The following is a 23,153-nucleotide window of genomic DNA, read 5'->3' on the forward strand; positions in this document are numbered from 1 at the left end:
AAGCCGGGACACACAGCTTAAGCACAAGAGCCCAATTTTCCAGCAGCTGTGTGGGTGAGGGACACCTCGGGAAGTCAGGATGTAACCAGGCCAAACAGCAGACTACCCGAGGGAGCCAGTTACAGCAGAATTCTTCAGCCCTCTGAGCATCCTCTGCATGTATCCTTCTTCAGCATCACCCCCGCCAGCCAGTGTGAGGCCCAGACTAGGGAGCAGAAGTCAGGGACCACCAGCCCCAAAGATTCCTCCTCAAATCTCTTAGAAGCCCATTCACACCAATCCCCAAGTCTGGCTTTTGGGCCCAAGTGGGTTCCACGTGTTCCTGAGAATTTGTTTCTTACCTTTCATTTCAGCCTCCTCTTGGTCCAACTCCCGCCAACTTACTCTTCAACTTTCAGCTAAAATATTTCTCCTTCGGCGGTTTCCTCCGGGTAAGCCCGTCTCACCCTGCCCTCATCAATAACTCATGGCACCTGTCCGTGGATTTGTTTTTCCTGATCAGTCTCTCTCGATCAGCTGAGCTTGAGGCCTGCCTCATTTATGGGCATATTTCCAAAACCTGGCACACACAGGCCCTCAGTGCATGTCGGCTGAATGAATAAGTTATAGTACACGCTCACGAAACCTTCAGAAGACGTCTGATAAGGGGAACATTTTATTTGGAGAGATCTTGATTGAGCATTATTTTATCTTCATTTTCCTTTAAGGCAGTAACATTCCTCCTGGAGGCAGATGGGGGGAGAATCATCTGGGGGCTACATTAAGTGCAGATTAAGACAAAGCCAACCACTTTGCAATCAGATGCAGCAGAAATACAGATTATGGGCTGGGAGAAGCCATATCTCGGCTTCCTGAGCCCACTGATAAGGAGCAGACCAGGGCAATGCATTTCAGTCACTTTGAAAAATGACCAAGTTCCACTACACACCACCCCTAAAGCAGATACCTCCTCCATGAGCCCTTCCACCATGACAGAAGGGGTCTGGCATTGGTGCCCAATGCTCTGTTGATACTTAGCCTTTGGTAAGTTTTCAAGGAAATTGCAGTCTATTAGAACTGCTCAAGAGCACTGAGTTCCTTGGGTTTTGTTTAGGAATTCTTTAAATATCCAGTAAATTAACTCTTCATAAAGTGACTGTGCCAGTTCCTAGCCAGCTTGATACCCAGCTAGGTATGTGTGTATGTGAGTGTGTTGGTGGGGGTCAGGTTTGGGGTTGAGGTGGGGGCACTGTTCATTGGCACATATGACCCCTGGGAATTTGGGGGTACCAAAAAAGGAAACATTGATCCTATGGCCCGGCAGACATCACATGCACTATGATCTAAGAGCAAATGAAATCAGAGCAAGGCAGTTCCCAGTCACCAGATATTTAGCCACAGTGTAATAACTAGATCTAATGAAAGCATTAGTCACTGAGTCATGTCCAACTCTTTGTGACCCCATGGACTGTAGCCCGCCAGGCTCCTCTGTCCACGGAATTCTCCAGGCAAGAATACTGGACTGGGCTGCCATTTCCTTCTCCAAGACCTAATGCTGCTAAGTCACTTCAGTTGGTTCCGACTCTATGCGACCCCAAAGATGGCAGCCCTCCAGGCTCCCCCGTCCCTGGGATTCTCCAGGCAAGAACACTGGAGTGGGTTGCCATTTCCTTCTCCAAGACCTAAAACACAGGGCTAAATACACAAGAGAGGCAGCACCTGAGATCAGAAACTTTGTTGTGACTCCACACTACCCTCTAGTGGTTTGCTGCTCAATGACACCCTCCTTGAACATAACCCTAAACCAACAGTAAGAATCTATTTGAAGGCACGCTATTTAAGATAGTAGATCTGGTCAGAGCCCAGATCCTAGAGTTAAAAACAGAGGGCTTCTCATTGACTGCAAAAATAAAATCTGATGACATCTGGGACCCTCGTTTTGAGAAAATGCTCTGATGATAAGTCTTAGTTCTGGAGGTTAGCAGACACAGTTCTGAGAAAATGCTCTGATGATTAATGGTCTTAGGTCTGGAGGTTACCAGACACTCTTGGGGACCCCAATACAGCCTGATTTGTCAGATGACCCAGAAGGCCCAGAGAGGAGGGTGGCCAGCAGAGGTGAGCCACAGAGAGGGCAGGTTCTGCAGGGGTGGAGAGCAAAGTCACAACAGGTAGACACAGGTGGAAGGGCGGCAGGAAGGAGGCTTGTAACAGAGCAAATGCTGGCCTCCAGAAGCCAGTTTTAGGGCTGGTTTCACGATTCTCCCCTCTGATGATTCTCCCCTCCTAGTTCTCACCCTGAACAAGAAGGCAGACAATGTAAGCTGGTTTGAAAGATTATGTTAAAATGAACTACATTTGAGGCTTCTATACCTGACTACATAGCAAAGGCAGGAAAGGTGCCTGGGAAGTAAGATCTCTTTTTCTCTACATTTTCAAAGAAGCAATCAATTCAATGATAAAAAAATACTTGTAAGAGACTGGGTCTTTTGCAAAGAATAAAGCACTTTTTGTTAAATATACGAAGGCTACTTGGCTGAACAGACATACATTTTTTTTTGGAACCGTGTATAATGTCATCAAGTTGAAACTTTGGAATGGCTGACTCCCCCCGTGTTTCCTGGAGCACCCGGCCCTGAGCGGCCAGAGACCCGCGCCCCCCGGCCCGCCCCTGGGCCTTACACCCTCTTCATCCCTTTCCCCATGAGGCACGCGAACACAGTCATGACCATCTTGGGGTTCACTTCCACCAAATCTTCTGGAAGCGCATACACTCTCGCTCCAATTTTTCGTGCCATAGAGATGGCATACCTAAAAGAGAAGAGAGGAGGGATGAGGGGACCCTGAGCACGTATGAAGGGGCGCCCACAGGGTCAGAGTTACTCTCATTCTATTTAATATATACTATACACTCTATGAAAGAAAGAGAGAGTGTTGGTCACTCAGTCACGTCTGACTCTTTGCAACCCTATGGACCGTAGCCCGCCAGGCTCCTCTGTCCCTGGAATTCTCCAGGCAAGAATTCTGGAATGGGTTGCCATTCCCTTCTCCAGGGGATCTTCCCGGACCCAGGGATCAAACCCAGGTTTTCCGCATTTCAGGCAGATTCCTTACCATCTGAGCCACCAGTGAAGCCTTCTATACTGTAAACTATCCACTATGCCGAGGTCACTCCTGGTACGGCTGGAGCCAATGAATCACTGGCTTCCTCTCGAGGTCTGTGGGCAGGTCTTAACTTGACAAAGCTCCCAACTCCACCAAACTTGCTGTCCAGCCTCGTGATAATTACCAAATGTCTTATTTGTCCTTAAAGAGCTTCCTGGCTCCCACCACTTTTGGTGCCTATTTGCTTGGGCTCTACTGTGGCAGAAAAAGTCACAGACCTGAACAAGAGTGTGTGCTAGGGAAAGACTCCAGACTCCACTTCGGCTACAGAACATTGTTTACAAGGCAGAAAAAAAAGAGGAAGGGCATCTGTAATACCATGATCCTACGCATCAATTCTTTCTTTATTTTTTAATCTTTTTTGGCTGCAAGGAATATGGGATCTTAGTTCCCTGACTAAGATCAAACCCATGAATCAAACCCATGCCCCCTGCTTTGGAAGCTCAGAGTCTTAACCACTGGACCTCCAGGGAATTTCACCCTACTCCCCCATCCATTCTTTTCTTCCTTCTTCCATTCCAATTCTCGCCCACATGCATGTGTATTTATTTATGCTACTATAATCGTAGAATAACCAGAGTTTTATATTACACATTTTTCACATACGATTACCATAGCTGCATCAGAATATTTTTGCTCTGTTTATAGTTACAGGAAGATAGTTTTATTAGTTATAGTCTACTTGCAAATGAGCCCACACTATTATTATCTGGCAGTTCTTTTATTCTGCTCGTTCGTTATCCAGCAACCTCTTACAATGGCTGCTCCAGAGATTCTTCATTCCACCTGAGGCCCCGTGACTCCCTCCACTCTTCTGAAATAACTTTACTTGTACTTTAGTGATCACATTAATTTAAGAGCTCCAGGCAAGAGTACCCCATTCTTTCTCCTTGTCCATCTCTCAGTCACTTCCTCTATATTAATGATTAATGAAGTACAATTAATTTTCCATTATAAAATATAGAGGAAAAGTTGTTCAAAAATAAGAAAACAGAACTTAAAAAAATGCATGATCTTGCCACCATAGCCATTTTTAGGATCCTATATTTTGGGCTTCCCTGGCTTCTCAGACATCTGCCTGCGATGCAGGAGAACCGGATTCCACCCCTGGGTGGGAAAGATCCCCTGGAGATGGGAATGGATACCCACTCCAGTAAGAATACTGGAGAATTCCACGGGCAGAGGAACCTGGGGGCTACAGTCCATGGTGTTGCAGAAGAGTTAGTGACTACACAACCACCACCCTCACACTGTGTGTAATAAGCAGCAGCTGCTCTCAAACCAGTGAAGACTCTGGCCTTGAACCCCACCGCTGCCCAGGCACATCCATGGATATGCACAAATAGGGTGTTTAACTCCGCATCCACCATGTACAAACTCTACTCAGGAAACCTCCTATAGATTATGATAAGGAAATTAGTCTTATGAAATTGTAGGCTTGCTTATCAGTTGGCAGTCAATTGTTTTCCATTTCAATTGTTATCAGTTGTTTTTTTGTCATATTCCCTCTTACACCTGGAGCCTTAATCTGTCATTGCACAGTAGCAAATATAAAGGTGATGGGACACAACAAGTCATGAGAAGAAAAAGCATCAGTAGTGAAACGAAATTGTCTGCATGGCGGCATGGGCACTAGACCTCGCAGCTACCCGCTCCTTCCCTCCCTGACCTCGGCCTTGTTTACGTACTTTGCGTTGTTGAGTTTCTCTTCTTCGTCCAGGTTCTCCGTCTTCAGAAGGTCATAGTTAATGGAACCTGGCTGAATGGCATCGATGAGGTCAAGGACTGGCAGGCTGGTGCTGATCTTCGGGTCCTGCACGGAGAGAAAGCGTGGGCTTCATCAGTATGCTCCCAAGTTACTCCTGTTTGGCCCAAGGAGAGTGGGTGGCTCTTTTCATTTCTTGGTTGCTCCATGTGGCATGTTCCCTCATAGCTCAGTGGGTAAAGAATCCGCCTGCAATGCAGGAGACTCCAGTTTGATTCCTGGGTCAGGAAGATCTGCTGGAGAAGGGATAGGCTACCCACTCAAGTATTCTGGCCTGCAGAATTCCATGGACTGTATAGTCATGGGGTCGCAGAGAGTCAGACAAGACTGAGCGACCTTCACTTTCACCTTCCATGTGCCATGTGGGAACTTAGTTCCCTGACCAGGGATTGAACTCCTCTTAAATACGAAATATATACGTCCTGGTCTGGGCAATGCCACAGTGTGGCACACGGCGTTTCAAACCAAGTGCTGTTTCTCTAGGGGGCGTCAGTATCCTGGTTGGTCACTATGCAGAGGAAACCCATTGTCTGCCAACAGGCAGGCAGTCGTTCACTCAGAGCTGTGAATGCACAAAACTCTGCTCTCTCTCGGGTACCTGCGAGTACAGACAGGGAGAGGCAACTGCATGTCCCATCTGAGCACAGTCAAGTCTAAACACCTCATACCTCGAGGGTCCAAATCAGAACCAATTCTAACCAAGAAACAAGATGCGGGACCCCTGCAAGAGGCCAAGTCTCCAGCACAGGCCCTCTGCAGAGGTACAAAAATATTTTAAAAAAAAAGACAGGAAGGGTAGGGACTTCCTTGGTCATGGTACAGTGGTTAAAACTCTTCCAATGCAGGGGGTATGGGTTTGATTGCTGGTCGGGGAACTAAGATCCCACAAGCTGTGCAGCATGGCCAAGAAATTAAAATGAATGAAATAATAATAATAAGATAACATAAAAAATAGGATGGGTCCCTTTTTACTTATTTCTGGATAATATAAGTGAAAGTCGCTCAGTCGTGTCCAACTCCTTGCAACCCGGTGGACTATAGCCCGCCAGGCTCCTCTGGCCATGAAATTCTCCAGGCAAGAATACTGGAGTGGGTTGCCATTTCCTTCTCCAGGGGATCTTCCCAACCCAGGGATCGAACCCAGGTCTCCTGCACTGCAGGCGGACTCGTCACTGTCTGAGCCACCAGGGAAGCCCAGGTAATAGGAGTCCTAATACAAAATTAAAATCAGTACATATAACCATACTCTAGTTTCCATTATTAGCCAGAGCTTCTATCTCCACAGAACTTTTTGGTGAAGAAGCACAAGGAAAGCAAAATGGAGGGACTGGAGTTTCAGCCTCTTCCCTACTTTCTTCCCACAGTCTTGGGGGGCTGATGGCAGCGAGATGGTGAGCAGTCAGCAGCATTCATAGGTGAGGGGGAACCAGGACTGTTTCCACAGTGGCTAATGAGGGGTGGGCTATGCTCATTTTTTGAAAGGTTTCACTTAAAATCCCAGTCTGGTGCTCTGTGATGACCTAGAGGGGTAGGACAGGGGGAGGGGAGGGAGGCTCAAGAGGGAGGTGATATATGTGTAAGTATGGCTCATTCACATTGTTGAACAGCAGAAACCAACATAACATTGTAAAAAATAAAAAACAACAAAAATAAATCAAGAAAAAAAAAAAGCGATGTGGGGCTAATTTGACATTTTCCTTTTGGGTATTTTCCCTCTTTTTTGACCTATTCTGTAATGACTTGATGAGAAGACAGGAGAAAATTCACCCTGGGCATCACAAGGAGAAAAGAATTGTCAAGCATTCCTAAGAGGAACACCCCAGAAACTGCCGGGTATTGCAGTGGGCTGTGTTCCTGTAAAGTGGCAGCTGTTCTACCAAGAGACCACTCCCAGGACTGTTTAACCATCGGGCACAGCCATGGTCACGTGACCCACAGACACCCCGCTCCAGAACCCCACCGTGCAGGGAAAGGCGCTTCCCCCCTAGTGGCCACCACCTGCAATTACTAGCTGTGACTTCAGGAGTTAAACGAGCCCCCGATTCCTCACTATACACTCAGGAAAATGGTGGGACTTCCCTCCTGGATCAGTGGTTAAGACTGCGCTTCCGTCACAGGGGGCACAGGTTCGATTCCTGGTCGGGAAACTAAGATCCCACATGCCACACAAAATGGTAAAAAAAAAAAAAAAAAAAAAAAAAAAATCAAGAAAATGGTAAAGCTATCTTCACGATATCTGTGAACAAGAAGGCCCTGGTCCTCAGAGTGCAGCCCATCCTGGGAGCGCCCTTCCTCACCGCCTTCCCTGGTCTCTTTCTGGAAAGATTTGCTCATGTCGATCACCAGTCTCCGCTCAGCTCTTCAGACCAGACGAACGGTAAGTGGAGGGCAGGCTCTTTCCTGTGCTGAGCTCAGAGTCCAGGCACCCCTGGTAGAGCCCAACCCAGATACACCCCCTGCCCTTTCTGGGGGGGAGAGACTTTCACTCTTCTCTTGATTTTGAAGCAGAGGATCGACATTATGACAAACGGCCTCACTCACCCTGTTAATATAACTCCGAAGGGGTCCCTCCCCCAATCTTGACCTTTAAATCAAGAAAATGTAGTTACGATGGGATGGGCCGACACTATACTGTGGATCAAGTGCTCAGGGCCCCTGAGGAAGAATCCAGCTAATGTTTAAAACATGAGATAAGAAATGTAATAAAATATAATGCTGTTATTAATAAAAACGGGATTTGGATACAAGCACACAACTGCTTTTTTTCCTCAAAAAAAAAAGAAAAAAGAAAATACCCCATGGGAGATCTTCTGGCATTTTACATTTCACCCTCATCATGTTAACAATCTGAACCATGGAGCTGTGCACACTTAAAAAAATACTATATTTTACATTACTTTGGAAGAACAATGCCTAAAAATCCCTTACAAAAAATGACTGGATTTTTAAAATTAATTTTAGGGAGGAAAATGACAAGAAATTTGTCAATGAAACGGCCTATGAACATCAAAACAATAATGGGTCATTCAAGCAAAATCAAAATGGGAGGGGTTCCTCAAAGACCTCATACTGAAGGTCACTCTTAAAGATAGAGTGAAAGCAATAAAGATAAGCATAACGCTCAGGTGGCCGCGAGCAGGAGACAAAGCACATTACCTTGAAACTAGAGATGGATGAATTCTTCTCTGCTTCCTTCAATGTTTCATTCACCCAGTTGACAATAGTGTCATCATTGACCTTCTGCCCACCTCCAATTTCTTCAAGAATATTCAATGTGTACCTAAACAAAACCAAGCATGATTTCTGGAGAAAATTCACTAAAGAATTCACAATTTTATAGCACAGGGAACTCTTCTCAATACTCTGCTGCTGCTGCTGCTAAGTCGCTTCAGTCGTGTCTGACTCTCTGCGACCCCACAGACGGCAGCCCACCAGGCTCCCCCATCCCTGGGATTCTCCAGGCAAGAACACTGGAGTGGGTTGCCATTTCCTTCTCCAATGCATGAAAGTGAAAAGTGAAAGTGAAGTTGCTCAGTCACGTCCGACTCTTCGCGACCCCATGGGCTGCAGCCTACCAGGCTCCTCCGTCCATGGGATTTTCCAGGCAAGAGTACTGGAGTGGGGTGCCATTGCCTTCTCCATCTCAATACTCTATAATGACCTAAATGGGAAAAGAATCTAAAAGAGCCTGGATATATATGTTTGTATAACTGAATCACTTTGTTGTTCAGCAGAAAGTAACACAACATTGTAAGTCAACTATACTCCAATAAAAATTTTAAAAAATAAGAAAAAGAATTCACTATTCACAGAGTTGCCAGTGTAGAAGTTTTTATTTTTTATTTTTCCCTGTCGCAAAAGATGGCCTGGATACCATCACATTTGAGGAAAAAAGGATATGTAATAACACTAGTTCCTTTTAGAATAACAAAATAGACCTTTATATGTAGAGTGTGATGCAGAGCAAATACCACCGTCATTGTGGGAAGGGAAAGCGGAAGGGAAGCAGGGAAAGAAAAATGAAGCAAAGGTTTTGAACCAGTGGTGCTTTTCTTTTCTTTCTTTTTTTTTTTTTTAGTTTTCTGAATGCTGGGCTTTATTTATTTATTTTTTATTATTATTATTTTTTTTCAGTGGGTTTTGTCATACATTGATATGAATCAGCCATAGCCAGTGGTGCTTTTCTTAAAGGCATCATGAAAATCAAGGAACAATTCAATGTTAGGCAAGCCCAAGCACATATATTCAGACATGACTATCATTCAAAAAGACATGTGCACCCCTATGTTCAGAGAAGCACCATTCACAATAGCCAAGACATGGAAACAATCTAAACGTCCACTGATAACGGACAAAGAAGACACACACACACACACTGGAATACTGCTTGACACAAAAAGCATGAAATCACACCATTTACAGCAACATGGATGAAACTAGAGGTGATCGAGCTAAGTGAAGTAAGCCAGAAAGAGAAAGACAAACACCATATGATATCACTTATATGTGGAATCTAAAATATGACGCGAATGGACCTATCTACAAGACAGAAACAGACTCACAGACACAGAGAATAGACTTCCGTCTGCCAAGGGGGCAAGGCGTGGGGAAGGGATGTATTGGAAGGATTTGGAGTTAGCAGATACAAACTGTTAATTATAGAATGGATAAACAACAAGGTCCTACTGTATAGCACAGAGAACTGTATTCAACATCCTGTGACAAACCATAACGGAAAAAATATGACAAAGAATGTATAAATATACATATATATGCATATGCATGTATACCTGAATCACTTTGCTGTACGGTAGAAATTAACACAACGTTGTAAATCAGCTATAGGTCAATAAAAAAAGCAAAGGCCAACCAGTTAACATAACAAAGAAAAAACATAAAAGTCTCCTTGGTATAATACAGAAGTAGAAATTAATCTCTAGTTAATCTCTAGTTTGAGAGTAAGAACTGCCTTTGAGACACATGATTATGAGAAGTGTGGTGGTGAGGAACGTTACAATGGTTCAAGCTCTTAAAATTCCAGGGAGCAGAGAAAACTCACCATTCCCCAAGCTGATCCCTCTCAAAAGGGAAAGAGAGAGGCAAGCAGTGAGTGGGCAGGTCGGCTGGCCTCATGGTTCATTCTTGTTAAGTGTGAGGGGGAGGTGGTCAAATTACCAACGAAAGACTAGGGTTTCAGCGTGCGTTGTCCAAACTTGAAATTCAAGTCTCCAGCCTGTCTGGAGGGCCTCCCTAAATGAGGTCACCCTCCGCCCGGGGTTTTGCTTGCATAACCCATCGGGTATCTCCCTCCAGTTACTGCTTCTGTGGAAAACACCATGCTTCATGATCTCCGCACGGTTTTCAAGTGCTATCTCTGAAAAAGGAGTAATGACCCACTTTCTTCAGATGAAAGCACTTCCCCATCATTGGCGATGGGGAGGAAAAGAGCTTCTGCAACTTTTCTTCACCAAAAAATATAATTGGGGGGGGGGTGCTTCCTTGGTGGCACAGTGGTAAAGAATCTGCCTGCCAATGCAGAAGACATAAGAGATGTGGGTTCAAATCTCTGGGTTGGGAAGATCCTTGGGAGGAGGAAATGGCAACCCACCCCAGTATTCTTGCCTGGAAAATCCCATGGACAGAGGAGCCTGGAAGGCTACAGTCCATGCGGTTGCAAAAAGTCAAACTCAACTTGAGAGATTGAGCACGTATGCATGTACACGTATTGTTGATTCACTTTGTTGTATAGTAGAAACTAATACAACTGTAAAGCAATTATACTCCAATAAAGATTAACAAAATGAAATGGCCCCATGAGCCCCACCTGGGCCTCATCCAACAGCAGGGGATTGATGGGATGTGGGCCTGAAGGGGCTGTGATTATGACTTTTGTGCTTTCCTGCCATCAAACTCGTGGTTTTATTTATATAACATGTGACCCTGAGGGGCCCTGAGTGACCCTAGCTGCTCTGCTTTTCACAGACCTATCCCCAGTTCACGGTCCACAGCCTATTTGATTTGGAGAGAATTCCCTCCTTTGCCTGCCGCAGACTCGCCTTCCTTTGCTGGAGTCTACTGTTGCTGTCTGCTGGCAGTCTTCTTGCCTCAGGCTTTTGTCTCCAAATTTATACACATGCAATCTGCCAGCTTTCCAATCTGAGACCAATTTCCAAGCTACCGAGGGGGAAAGGGAGGTTTAGGCTCTCATTTGTTTTTAGGGGGAAAAATGACATGCCATTTATTGTCCAGATAAATGACCAAATTAACACATCTGTGCAAACCAGTGAAATAAATTTCAGCTAGAACTGGCTCTAAATTTATTAGATCTGTTAATATGTGGCACACAGAGAAAGAAAAAAATTCCCTTCTGCTGGAATTTACATAATTATCAGTCATTTCATCACCTTCAACAGTAAGGAATTTCTCTATTTTCTTATAGGAAATTATTATTATTTTTTAATCTTTGGCCATGCCACACAGCATGTGGGATCTTAGTTTCCTGACAGGGATCAAATCGTGTCCCAAGCATTGGCAGCTTGGAGTCTTAACCACTGAACCACCAGGGAAGTCCCCTCAATTCTTGTACCGTAAAGAATGAGAAATAGGACTTATTAACCAAGAAGAGATTCAGCTCAAACTAGCCCTTGTTAAATATATACCAGCCTTAAACTGTGATGTTGGATCACATTTTTATAAAACTTTCAGAACAAAGATCATATTACAAGGTGATTTTCAAATATTATGAAATTCAAAATAGAATAGAGTTGGTCTGAGTATTTTTTAAAGTCACTAGAACAAAATATCAAAGATTCTTTCATCTTCAGACCCAACAGTCAATTTAACTGTGACAACTAGAAAGACTTTGGTTTTGGTTTTCAAAGCAATCAGTACCAAAAGCCATTCTGTTAAGAATTAAACACATGTGGGAAATAAAATAGTGGGGAGTTCAGAAGGCTTTTCTGAAAATACACTGGTAAGAACAGCTCTTAGGAATTTTCAGCAATGTTCTAGATACAGGCAGTGTAACAGGAACTAGAGTTAAAGCTGCTTTAGCTCTGGTGTTCTCTGTGCCAGAGAAGCCTATGACATCCGCCTTTGATCATTAAAGAGATCCCAGTTGAGAAGAGGGTAATGGAACATCATACTTGATAAAGCAAATGTAAATCGGGTAGTGATTATAATCACTTCTGATCACCCTCCATCACCTGGGAACACTGACATAAGTACTCTGAGGACCATTATAGATATTAGGACCTGCAGACAGTGACCTGGGAATAGAGCTTCTGTGCTTCAGGAAATGACAAACCTTGTCTCTGCCATTACCTTGTTAGATATAATGTAATGTGACATATGGTTTCTGGGGCTTCCTTCCAGGTAGAAAAATGAATTAAGTCACTCTAACATAGGTTCTAATTAAGGAATGGAAGACTTCTGCCTGCTCAGGGCTATCAGTATAGGAGGCAAAGAGCAAAGCATGTAAAAGTGAACTAGTTAATGCTTACAGCTTTGCTATCTAGAATTCTCCCCAGGCTCATGCTTTTGTACCAAAAATTGTTTACTTTTCTCATCATTTATCTTCCATTTGTGTATCTTATTATATTCTACTATTGATTAAATAATTTATCCAAAGAACTCTCACATTAATCAAATTTATATTTGGCTCTAAAAGGTATGCACACGAGTTTGAGTGAACTCCGGGAGAGAGTGAAGGACAGGGGAGCCGGCGTGCTGCAGTCCATGGGGTTGCAAAGACATGACTGAGCAACTGAACAACAAACTAAAAGGTATCTAAAGCTCTCTGTTATAGAAATAGCAGGAAATTCTGCTTCTGGTCATGATGGAATAACAGGAACCAGACTGACCCTTCTGCCTTAAACACATAAAACAGAATGAAAAAATATAAAATGGTGTTGTCTAGACTTTGGACAATGGGAAGCACAAAACAGGGGTCCCTGAGAGAAGGAAAACGAATGTGGTGAGCCCTAAGATTGTCCCAGCTTATTGCACAGAGAATTCCCAGGCTGCAGTGCAGGGCAAGGGAGCTCAAACAGAGCATGGCAGTTTCGATGAGCTGACGGGACAGGGTTGAGAACTCAAGGAAGCCATGGTGCTAGAATATTTGTGGTGGAACAGCAGAGAGAAGAGAGCTGCCTAGAGAGCAGAGTCATCGAGAACAAAAGCTCCAGAGATCTTCAGAAGGTCTACCTCGAGTGCTTAGCAGAGTGCTACTTGGTGCATGCATTTGAGCAAATTACACTGAGGCTGGGAAAAGAACTTGCAGAAATGAATGCGCAGAGCAATCCTTGGAGTTCACACAAGCGTGGGATACATCTGGCTACCACCAGTCAGAGTAGACAAATCTCACGATATATGGAGCATCAAGTAAAGTACTCAGATGAGATTATCTCAGTATTGAGAGGCAAAATTAGTTCGAGATTAATTAAGATTTTAAGTAAGCCCCCAAAGGATCAAATTGTGTATAAGTAATGTAGCTGCATCCCACCAGTCCATCCTAAAGGAGATCAGTCCTGGGTGTTCATTGGAAGGACTGGTGTTGAAGCTGAAACTCCAATACTTTGGCCACCTGATGTGAAGAGCTGACTCATTTGAAAAGACCCTGATGCTGGGAAAGATTGAGGGCAGGAGGAGAAGAAGACGACAGAGGATGAGATGGTTGGATGGCATCACTGACTCAATGGGCATGGGTTTGGGTAAACTCTAGTTGTTGGTGATGGACAGGGAGGCCTGGCATGCTGCAGTTCACGGGGTCGCAAAGAGTTGAACACGACTGAGCAACTGAACTGAACTGAACTGAACTGAACTGCAACCCAGGACAAAATTCCAAGAATATTTAAAGGAATACAGAAATATCTAGCAAACAGCAAGGTAAAATTCACAATGCCTTACATACTGTGAAAAATCAGTAGGCATTCCAGGAAGCAAGGAAGTATGACCCATAGTGAGGTTAAAAATCAATTAATAGAAACAGAAATAGCAGTTATTGTACTTATATTCTATATGCTCAAGAAGGTCAGGGAAAGAGATATATGAGATGTCAAAAAGACCTAAATCAAATTTCTATACATGAACACTATAAAGTCTGAGATGAAAAATATATACACCAAATGGAATTAATGGTAGACATTGTAGAAGAGAGTAGTGAATTTAAGACAAGGCAATAGAAATTATCCCAAGTGAAAGAGAGAAGAAAAATGAAACATAAAGGAAAAAGATGATCTGAGCATCAATGAATTCTGGAACAACTTCAATGATCAAATACTTAAAGGTCCTGAAAAAGGAGGGTGGGTGGGTACAGGAGTCAAATTTGAATAAATAAAGGCCAACGTTTTTCCAAATTTGATGAAAATTGTAAACCCACAGATGCAAGAAGCTCAACAGACCTCAAGTGCAAGAAACACCAAAGGACATCGTAATCAAACTACTTAAAACCAGTGATTAAGAGAAAATCTTGAAAGAAGCCAGAAAAGAAAAGACATGACCTACAGAGGAACAATGGAGAAGTTAATGGCAACCCATTCCAGTGTTCTTGCCTGGAGACTCCCATGGCCAGAGGAGCCTGGCAGGCCATGGTCCCCAGGGCTGAAAGCAGGCAGACACACCTGAAGCGACAAAGGACTGAGGAACAAAGGTGAGAAATACAATAGATTTACCACTGGAAACAATGCAAGCTAGAAGACAGTGAACACTACCTTCAAAATAATGAAAGGAAAAACTATCAACCTAGAATTCTACACTCAGATAAAATGCCTTGCAAAAATGAAATAAAGACTTTATCAGACATATAGAAGCTGAAATAATTCCTTGCCAACAGATCTGCACCACTAGAAATATTTCAAGTAGAAATCAAATGGTATCAGATAGAAATCAGGATTTATACCAGGAAAAGAAAAGCACCCAAAATGACAGATATATAGGTAAATATAGCATATTTCCCCCTCTTATTTTGAAAGTCCCTTTAAAGGATAAGGGACTGTATTTACATCACTCAGTTAAAAGAGGATGGGGGAAAAATGTATCATGTTAAAACTAATCAAGAAGCTGTACTACTATCTGGAAAAATAGCTTTTAGAGAAAAAGAGTATCATCAAGCATAGAGGGTCACTCCACATGAAAAAGGGTGATTCATTAAGAAAACGTAGCAACCTAAAATACTGATGAACTTGACAACAGAATTTCAAAGTACCTGAAACAAAACTGATAGAAATGAAAGAGAAAACAAACAAAAAAATAGGACACGCCCAGCCCCCCCACAACATTCCTTTGGGTTTAAGCTTATCTTAAAATATAGTTTTACTGGATTAAATCACATTCCTGAAATTTGCTGGTACTTTTCCATATTAAAAAATACATTCAATCAAACCAATACTGTAAAGCAATCATCAATTAATAAAAAATAAATAAATATAATTTTAAAAATAAAGAATATGTTCAATAAAATGCCATTACCCTGAGCTGTATTACCTTCTCATTAACTGCCAGACCAAGGCCAAAGTTAGGGTGCGGTTTCCTTCATTGAGATCTTGTCCACCAATGCCAACCAGGGAGAACTTTGCTTGATTCTTCCCCAGTTCCACTGCATAGTTACAATTCTCAAGCTGTTAATGAGCAGGAAAGGAAACAATCTAATGTCATCATCTCTTTGATGATAAATACCAGAGGCAGTAAGATGATAAAAATAGACACAAAATGAAATAATAAGGTCAGATTGAATAATCTCTCAAGTCTCTAGTTCTGCAATTCTAGGATTCTAAATTAGTCAAATAATTTTCCATCTTTTAGAAAAAATTTATTTGGCTGCACCGGGTCTCAGTTGCAGCATGCAGGATCTGGTTTCCCAACCAGGATTGAAACCCCAGACTCCCTGCAATGGGAGCTTGGGGTCTTAACCACTGGACCAGCAGGGAAGTCTTATTTATTTATTTCCACCTTTTCTTAAACAGAACCCCTCACTTTCATCAAAAGAAAAAAAAATACTCATAGTGTACCAGGTGTAAAGCCAAAATGAGTTATTAATGATGACCATTTTCATGGCTCTATCCCATGACATAACTAGAAAGCCATAGTAAATAACCTGTCTATAATATCCCTAGGATAGTTGAATTTGTAGAGATTGACCTAGAAAATCCAGATCCTGTAAGCACACAGTGGACAGACATATGGGATGGGTGTTCCCGTGGTTACAATTCACGGATTACTGGGTCACAGGGAAGATAAATGGTGGGAAGTGTTCGTGCCACTCCCGTGGTTGTGGCTGCTTTTACAAAACAATGTGTTCTCACTAGACATACTATTTGTACATGTCAAACTGTTAGCACAGGTTTCGATCCTTTAGAAAATTAGAATGAGGATCTTGCTGGAGGGAAAGGCACCCTGCAGCTCTGCTTGCTCTAATTATCTTAATTAGAATTTTTACATCATGACGCTTAAAGACATCCAACACAGAATTATAAATAAGCAATCAACTGAAATAATGAACTCCCTTTAATAAAAACCACTCAGGTTTCTGATTGCCGTACTCTTAAGTTAATCCCCGGATAAGCATTTCTGATCTGAGCTTGCCTTCCTGATAAAAGCATTCACACGGTGCTCTTGTGGGCCTAGGACTTCACCTGACGTCCAGAACCTCACAAGAGTCATCATTTACCTTCTTCATGTTACCCCCCAGTTTGGGGTATGGTGGTTTGTTTACTCTGTTCCAATCAACAGGGACTTTAATCTTTTCATAGAGCTGGAAGATGACCAGGGCATCTGATAAGTCACTGAATGAAGACAAACACAAAAGAATTCTCAGATACCCAACATTCATGAAGGGCCTGGAGCGGGCCAGGCAGTTCTTCATACGTGAGTTCCAGGAACATTCCCGGCAACTTGGCCACATTGGTATCAGTCACTTCGTCTTTAGAGGGGAAGAAATTTCTGACTCAGAGAAAGGGAGGGAGCTTCCTAGAAGTGTCCTCCAGATGTGACCACGAATGCCTCTTCAGCAGAAACATACATTCTCCAGAAAAATAAACAGCTCCAACAAAGGGCATTGGAGACACGCCCACAGACTGAACATTTACTGTTTGGCCTGCTTGTGAGCAGATCTTGGGTACACCATAAAGTCGATTTGTTCTTTTGCTGCTGGATTATGAGTTTTGTACAGTAAGTCCCCAACATATAAGCCTTCAAGTTGCAAACTTTCAAAGACGCGAATGTATGTTTGCACGTCCAATCACATAAGTCCGGGCACACATCTGGCATACAATGCATGTGCCTGCACCCTCTTTCCTTCACAGGTTTCCCTGGTGGCTCAGTGGTAAAGAATCCACCCGCCAACGCAGGAGATGTGGGTTCAATCCCTGGGCTGGGAAGATCCTCTGGAGAAGGAAATGGCAACCCACTCCAGTATTCTTGCCTGCGAAATGCCATGGACAGAGGAGCCTGGTGGGCTACAGTCCATGGGGTAACAAAGAGTCAGACACGACTGAGCGACTGAACATGCAGGCAGGATGAGCATATAGAGTACAGTATCTTTATTTTTTGCCTGTCCACTTGATGCCAGCCCCTGTGTGCCAGCTTTTGCACTGTACCACAATACTTTCCAAGGTACTGTAAGATTTAAAATGTTTTTCTTTATTTTTGTGTTTGTTTTTAATGTACTATTTGTGTGGAAAGTATTATAAACCTATTACAATACCGTACCATATAGCTATTGCGTTAGTTGGTCACCTAGGCTAACTTTGTTGGACTTTTGAACAAAATGGACTTACGAACACCCTCTCTGAACGGAACTCATTTGTATGTAGGGGACTTACTGTACTAAATACATAGCAAGGTTGGTGTATGGAAGTGAGTTTTTCAATACCTGCTGCTCAATTTGGCGTCTCCCCCCTTCTCACTGAGGTGCCCACATTTTTTGAAGAGAACTGCACACGAGAGTGATACTTGAAACCTTGGGCTTCTTCAAAGGTCTTGGTACCTCATATTCAGGAAGAGACCCTCAGCATTCTTACCTGTACAAGTGATTGACTCGCGGGTTTACGCCCAAGGAGTTCATCCAGTTCCTAAATGTCCGCTCTTCTCTCGTCTCACCTAAATGAATGAAGACTAGTTATCTTTCAGGCACCAAGAAAATATGCTTTTTTATGATCAAAGTTTAACTAAAGCAGTGGTCACAAACACTGAAAGTAGAATTAAAAAAAAAACCCTAAAGGATTTGAATGAGGGTTGTTGTTCTGCATTAATTGTCTTTCCATTTCAATTCAATGAGAACAGCATCTATGAGTATTAACAGCGTCCAAGAGCCCATGCGGGGAAACTGTTCAGGGTTGTCCCTCAAAGACTTACATTCTTTCTGGAAGAATATGTGTTTTGAGAATCAAAGAGGGATCATGCAAGCTAGAGGGCTACCATATGAGGTGGATATTTATATTTGAGTTGAGATAAAGGAGAGAATTGTACAGGCTACATTTGGAGGCAGTGCAATTTGATCTTTACCTTAGAGCTAGGCTAGTAAAATCTGGATGGTAAAGAGGAAATAGGAGAGGATTTGGGGGGACAAGTAAGGAGGGCGGGGTAGGAGATTATGTAAATATGAACACAAAGGGAATGACAGTCAAGGTCTGTATTAAGACCGCTAGAAACTGACTTTTCAGATATCTGTGCAGTACAGTCCACGCCGATAAGGCTGTCTAGTGGCTGGAACCAGAATCGGGGATCTTTGGATGCCAGGTAGCAGATTTTGGTTGACATCTTAGACAATGACAGTCATTATGGGTTCTTTTTTAATTACTATAATAAATTCTTGAGCAAGGCAGAGTCATAATGAAAGCAGTACTATGTTGTGTTTGGCACAGTGCACAGAATTACCGAAAGGCAATATGCATTTAAATTAAACACGGAGGGGAGAGTGTTTGACACCAGCACATGGGCGCATTCAAGTGCTTGATGGATGGAGGGCTAGGCCCCTAAGACCTATTGAAACAGTTGGTGTATGATTTAGTAAGAGTCTGGAAGAGCAGAAAGGAAAAATAACAATCTAAAAGTCATTCTGTGGGAAGAATTATTAGTATTTGCTGATTCAAGAAGATTTAGGGGTGAAGGAGAGGAAGATATCAAAGTGGAACCCAGGGTTTTGGTGACTGAAGAGAGAAAAATGTGGTATGATTCATGGAAATGGAGAATTTCTAAAGGAGAGTGGATGGGATGGGAGTTTGGTGGTGGGTAGAGAGGCAATACAGGAGGGGGGAAATGATCGATCCTGCTTTTCATATTGATCAATTCTGATCAATATGCTGAATTTCAAGCGACAGTGACAGACCCAAATGTAGATGAACTAGAAGCAGCTGGAAATGGGTGATGAGAGGGCTTGACATACAGACTTGGTAGTCAACAGAATGCACGGACCCTTGACCACCATACATCAAAATCATACAAATGCAGTGTTGGAACATGGATTGACTCAGCACTTCCAGCTAGGGTAAAGCATTGTAGAAAAGGATTAGCCAATTCTTTAAAATGTAGATTTCCTTTCTCTGAGGATATTCACTTATTATTATTCTTGTATTGATTTTTCTATCTCAATATTAGGACTCATTCACAATGGGAAAAAAAGAAAAAAACATCTCTGGCAACTTCACCTCTTAGAACCTGACTAAAAGCTATGTGACTTTTGCCTAGGTTTAGGGCATTAACCCCCTAAATATAACTGTCATGGATTTTGCCTCAAAATATTATTCCATGACCTCCAAATCAGAGACAAAACAAAAGCCTCAGTAAGTACCTCTTAGCATAAGTTAAATATCATTTTTAGATGATAAGTGGCTGCAATTTCTTGCCTCTAGGAATTAACACTCAGGCCATTAAGTACATAAATTAGGCTTTTGGAACTCAGGATTTATTTCATCCGATAATTAAATGCACTGTCTTCCCTAAAACATTTAATTCTGATAATGGATGAAGCCTATGTATAATGGATGCGATAGAATGGTAGTTGATTATTCCTCCTTGGCTGTAATTGATTTGATTAATCTATTTATTCTCTTTGTTAGGTACCAGAGAATTGATGACCTGTTTGCAAATCTCCCACATGAGGGGCTTATGTTTGCTTAGGAGGTGAATCTGAATTACTCTTGAATTAGAACTGTGACTGCTTCTCAGAACATTTACGCAACTGGTTCCAGTTACCTTCAAGAGCCCCCCAGTCGATGTCCTGGTTCTCAGGCTTGTGCAGGGCAGGGTACTTGTTAAAGAGGTTGGCAATAAAGGCCAAGTTCAGCTTGGGGTTCCCTCGGACAACATCTGTGGCCGTGACAAACTGGCGGCAGCCCAGCCTCTCCGCCTGCTGCAACATGCATTCGGCCCTCTGGATGTCGTCCTTCTCCTGCGATGGGAAAGGACAACCATCTCAAGGCTGGGTCAGAGCTCCTCCGGACAGCAAAGACAGAGACTGTTTGCCTGGACCCAAATCAGAAGAGGGCTTCGCTGGTGGCTCAGACAGTAAATAATCTGCCTGCAATGTGGGAGACCCAGGCTTTATCCTGGGTCAGGAAGATCCCCTGGAGAAGGGACTGGCTACACACTCCAGTATCCTCCCGTGGACAGAGGAGCCTGCTGGGCTACAGTTCATGGGGTCACAAAGATTCAGACATGACTGAGTGACTAAGACACACACACACACACAAATCAGAGTTTCAAGTAAGAGGCATATCGACTTAATTAATCGAGTCCTCCTATCTTTATACAGAGCAGGACAATTTCAGATGAATGGTTGATTGTCTCGTTTTTAAAGAGATGCAGTAGATTCTACAATTTTATCATTTAAGTTGATCTTAATTATTTTCAACCACTAGGCTCTCTTTTTATTATCTTCTGGCATAGCAGCAGCAGCAGTAGTACTAGTCACTCAGTCGTGTCTGACTCTTTGAGACCCCATGCACTGTAGCCCATCAGGCTCCTCTGTCCATGGGATTCTCCAGGCAAGAATACTGGAGTGGGTAGCCACTCCCTTCTCCAGGCAATCTTCTTGCACAGACTTCACAAAAAGTTCATTTATTAAATAATAAATCACACTTATTTTTAGTTCATTAAAAATATTTACATCTGCAAACAAGAGCTTCTGATTAGTTTAACTTCTTTACCCACATTCAGCTGGTGTACCTGCAACTCTGACAAGATAAAATTTAACCTACATAGTGTCACTGATAAATATATAATACCAATTTGGCTTTGCAGACTTCAAATTGAACATCACTCCTTAACCTTTTAAAAGTCTATTCAAATAGGACTAGAGAATTTCTAGTCACTTATAAGCAGACTCTTAATAGAAGACTTAAGTTTTGTGGAAATACAGTTCACTGCCATTTAACGCTCTTAAAAAATCTATGAAAGTACTAATTTTCAGACAACTAGAACTTAGTAAGACTGGGATTATCTCTTACTATGATGCTTTACTAGTTAATACTATAGATTATATATTTCAGATGCTTTACTTCTCATTCAGGAATGAGTTTTTTTTCTTTCAAATTTCTTTTTTAAAAATGCTTATTTTTTGGCCTAGTTGGGTCCTGGTTGCGGTGTGTAAGAACCACACTGTGGGATTCAGGACCTTTTGTTGCAATTCATGGACTCCACTCCTCTCTGTGCTTAATGTTTATTTCCAGATTCAATTTTCCACAATTACTACCCCAAACTGTTAACAGTTTTTAAAAATTTAACAGGGCTCTAAGCAGAGATGTCCACTCATGGACCTCTGGAGCCAGCATCATGCAGGGTAATGGAACCGCCAATGCAGAGGAATAATGGCATCGAAACACGACTTGGGGTGTGGACTTACCCTCAGTCCTGACATGTCAATAACAACAGCAGGAATACCTTCTTCATCTCCTTTTGGAGCCACCTGTTCAAGCAGGTGGTAATAAGCTTTCGAGTCCTGTGAGAAATGAGGAAATCACAATTTCAAGATGGCATAGCTAATTACACACTTAGCACAACAATAATTTCCCCAAAGCAAATATATTTCATTTCTTACCCAACTATCATTCAAGAATGCAACTTAATTAACAAAACAGGGAACATCCACCAATTTTAATTTTCCACTTGTCCTTTACATATTATATTTAATTGCCTTTCTTTTTAAAAGAAGTATAACAGTTGAAAATACAGGACACACATAAAAGGCAACCCAAGGAAGCAAATACTATTCTGCTGCCCTCAGGGGAGAAAATAATCTATTTACATGTATTAAATTGTATACAGGAAAATATATATACCTTTATATTGCTGTAGAAGTCAGTCAGCTAAGGTTTAATTTAAAAAAAAAAGTGACAGAAAAAGGAAGCAGAAGTTTAAAGCAGAGTTTAAAAATACATTTAAATGGACAATCAGCAAAAGAAAAAGATTTCAAAGACAAAAAATTGAAGCATTCACAAGCAGTCTTTATGCCAAAGGAGAAATATTAAGTGCATTTAATATTGATCAAGAAGCTAGAAAAAGTGATTAAATTTAGTTATCTCAGAGAGGATATAGATATTGAATTCTCATGTTTTCTTAGATTCTGGAAATAGGTTTATTGACAAGAAATTTTCTGAATCACAGTCAAAGTTTGTCATTCAATGAAAGCATGCAAATTTTCAGGTAATTTATTATTTAAATCGCTGAAAGACACCTCAATTTCTCCTAACGGTCAAACACTCAGCTGTTTCTCTGTTTGCTTTTTAGACCTGGGTAGAGCCAGTTTTAGACCAGCGGTACGCTCACCCTTGTGGCCTTAGAAAGATGAGAAGAGACAGTGGTAGGCACAGATGCTGCATCCAGGAACCAGACTTGCATCTCTCCTTTCTACCCTCCCCTTCTCTCACTTTCTGCTATAGCTATTTCAAAGTCAGTGAAAGTTCCATGCATCTGTTTTGTTGTTTAGTCCTTAAGTCGTGTTCTACCCTTGCAACGCCATGGACTGTAGCCCACCAGGCTCCTCTGTCCTTGGGATTTTCCAGGCAAGAATATTGGAGTGGGTTGCCATTTCCTTCTCCAGGGGAATCTTCCCGACCCAGGGATCAAACCCAGGTCTCCTGCATTGGCAGGCGGGTTCTTTACCATCTGAGCCACCAGGGACGCTCTCCATGCAGATGTTAGGCATGAATAAAATCTGCATGTCACATGTCACATATGTTGAGCTTTCCTACGAGTCATCTCATTGCACGGGACCCTAAGAAACCTGTTTCACTCTGTAGTGGGTGTTTTC

General features: G+C 42.5%; 1 protein-coding gene across 2 annotated transcripts in view; it reads right to left on the minus strand.

The window, feature by feature from the left end:
• Positions 1-642: 642 nt before the first annotated feature.
• LCP1 (lymphocyte cytosolic protein 1) overlaps positions 643-23,153 on the minus strand; it is a 94,039-nt gene continuing 71,528 nt past the window's right edge. For both annotated transcript variants that reach the window (XM_065902127.1, XM_065902126.1), the window contains exons 9-16: positions 21,747-21,842; positions 20,099-20,294; positions 17,926-18,004; positions 16,575-16,689; positions 15,392-15,525; positions 8,066-8,189; positions 4,833-4,957; positions 643-2,790 (exon numbers count right to left, since the gene is read on the minus strand). In XM_065902127.1, the coding sequence (XP_065758199.1) occupies positions 2,658-2,790; positions 4,833-4,957; positions 8,066-8,189; positions 15,392-15,525; positions 16,575-16,689; positions 17,926-18,004; positions 20,099-20,294; positions 21,747-21,842 (1,002 nt within the window). In that variant the 3' untranslated portion in view covers positions 643-2,657. The remainder of the gene's footprint in view (positions 2,791-4,832; positions 4,958-8,065; positions 8,190-15,391; positions 15,526-16,574; positions 16,690-17,925; positions 18,005-20,098; positions 20,295-21,746; positions 21,843-23,153) is intronic.

Source organism: Muntiacus reevesi, chromosome 11, assembly GCF_963930625.1.
Source record: "Muntiacus reevesi chromosome 11, mMunRee1.1, whole genome shotgun sequence".
Classification (NCBI taxonomy): Eukaryota; Metazoa; Chordata; class Mammalia; order Artiodactyla; family Cervidae; genus Muntiacus; species Muntiacus reevesi.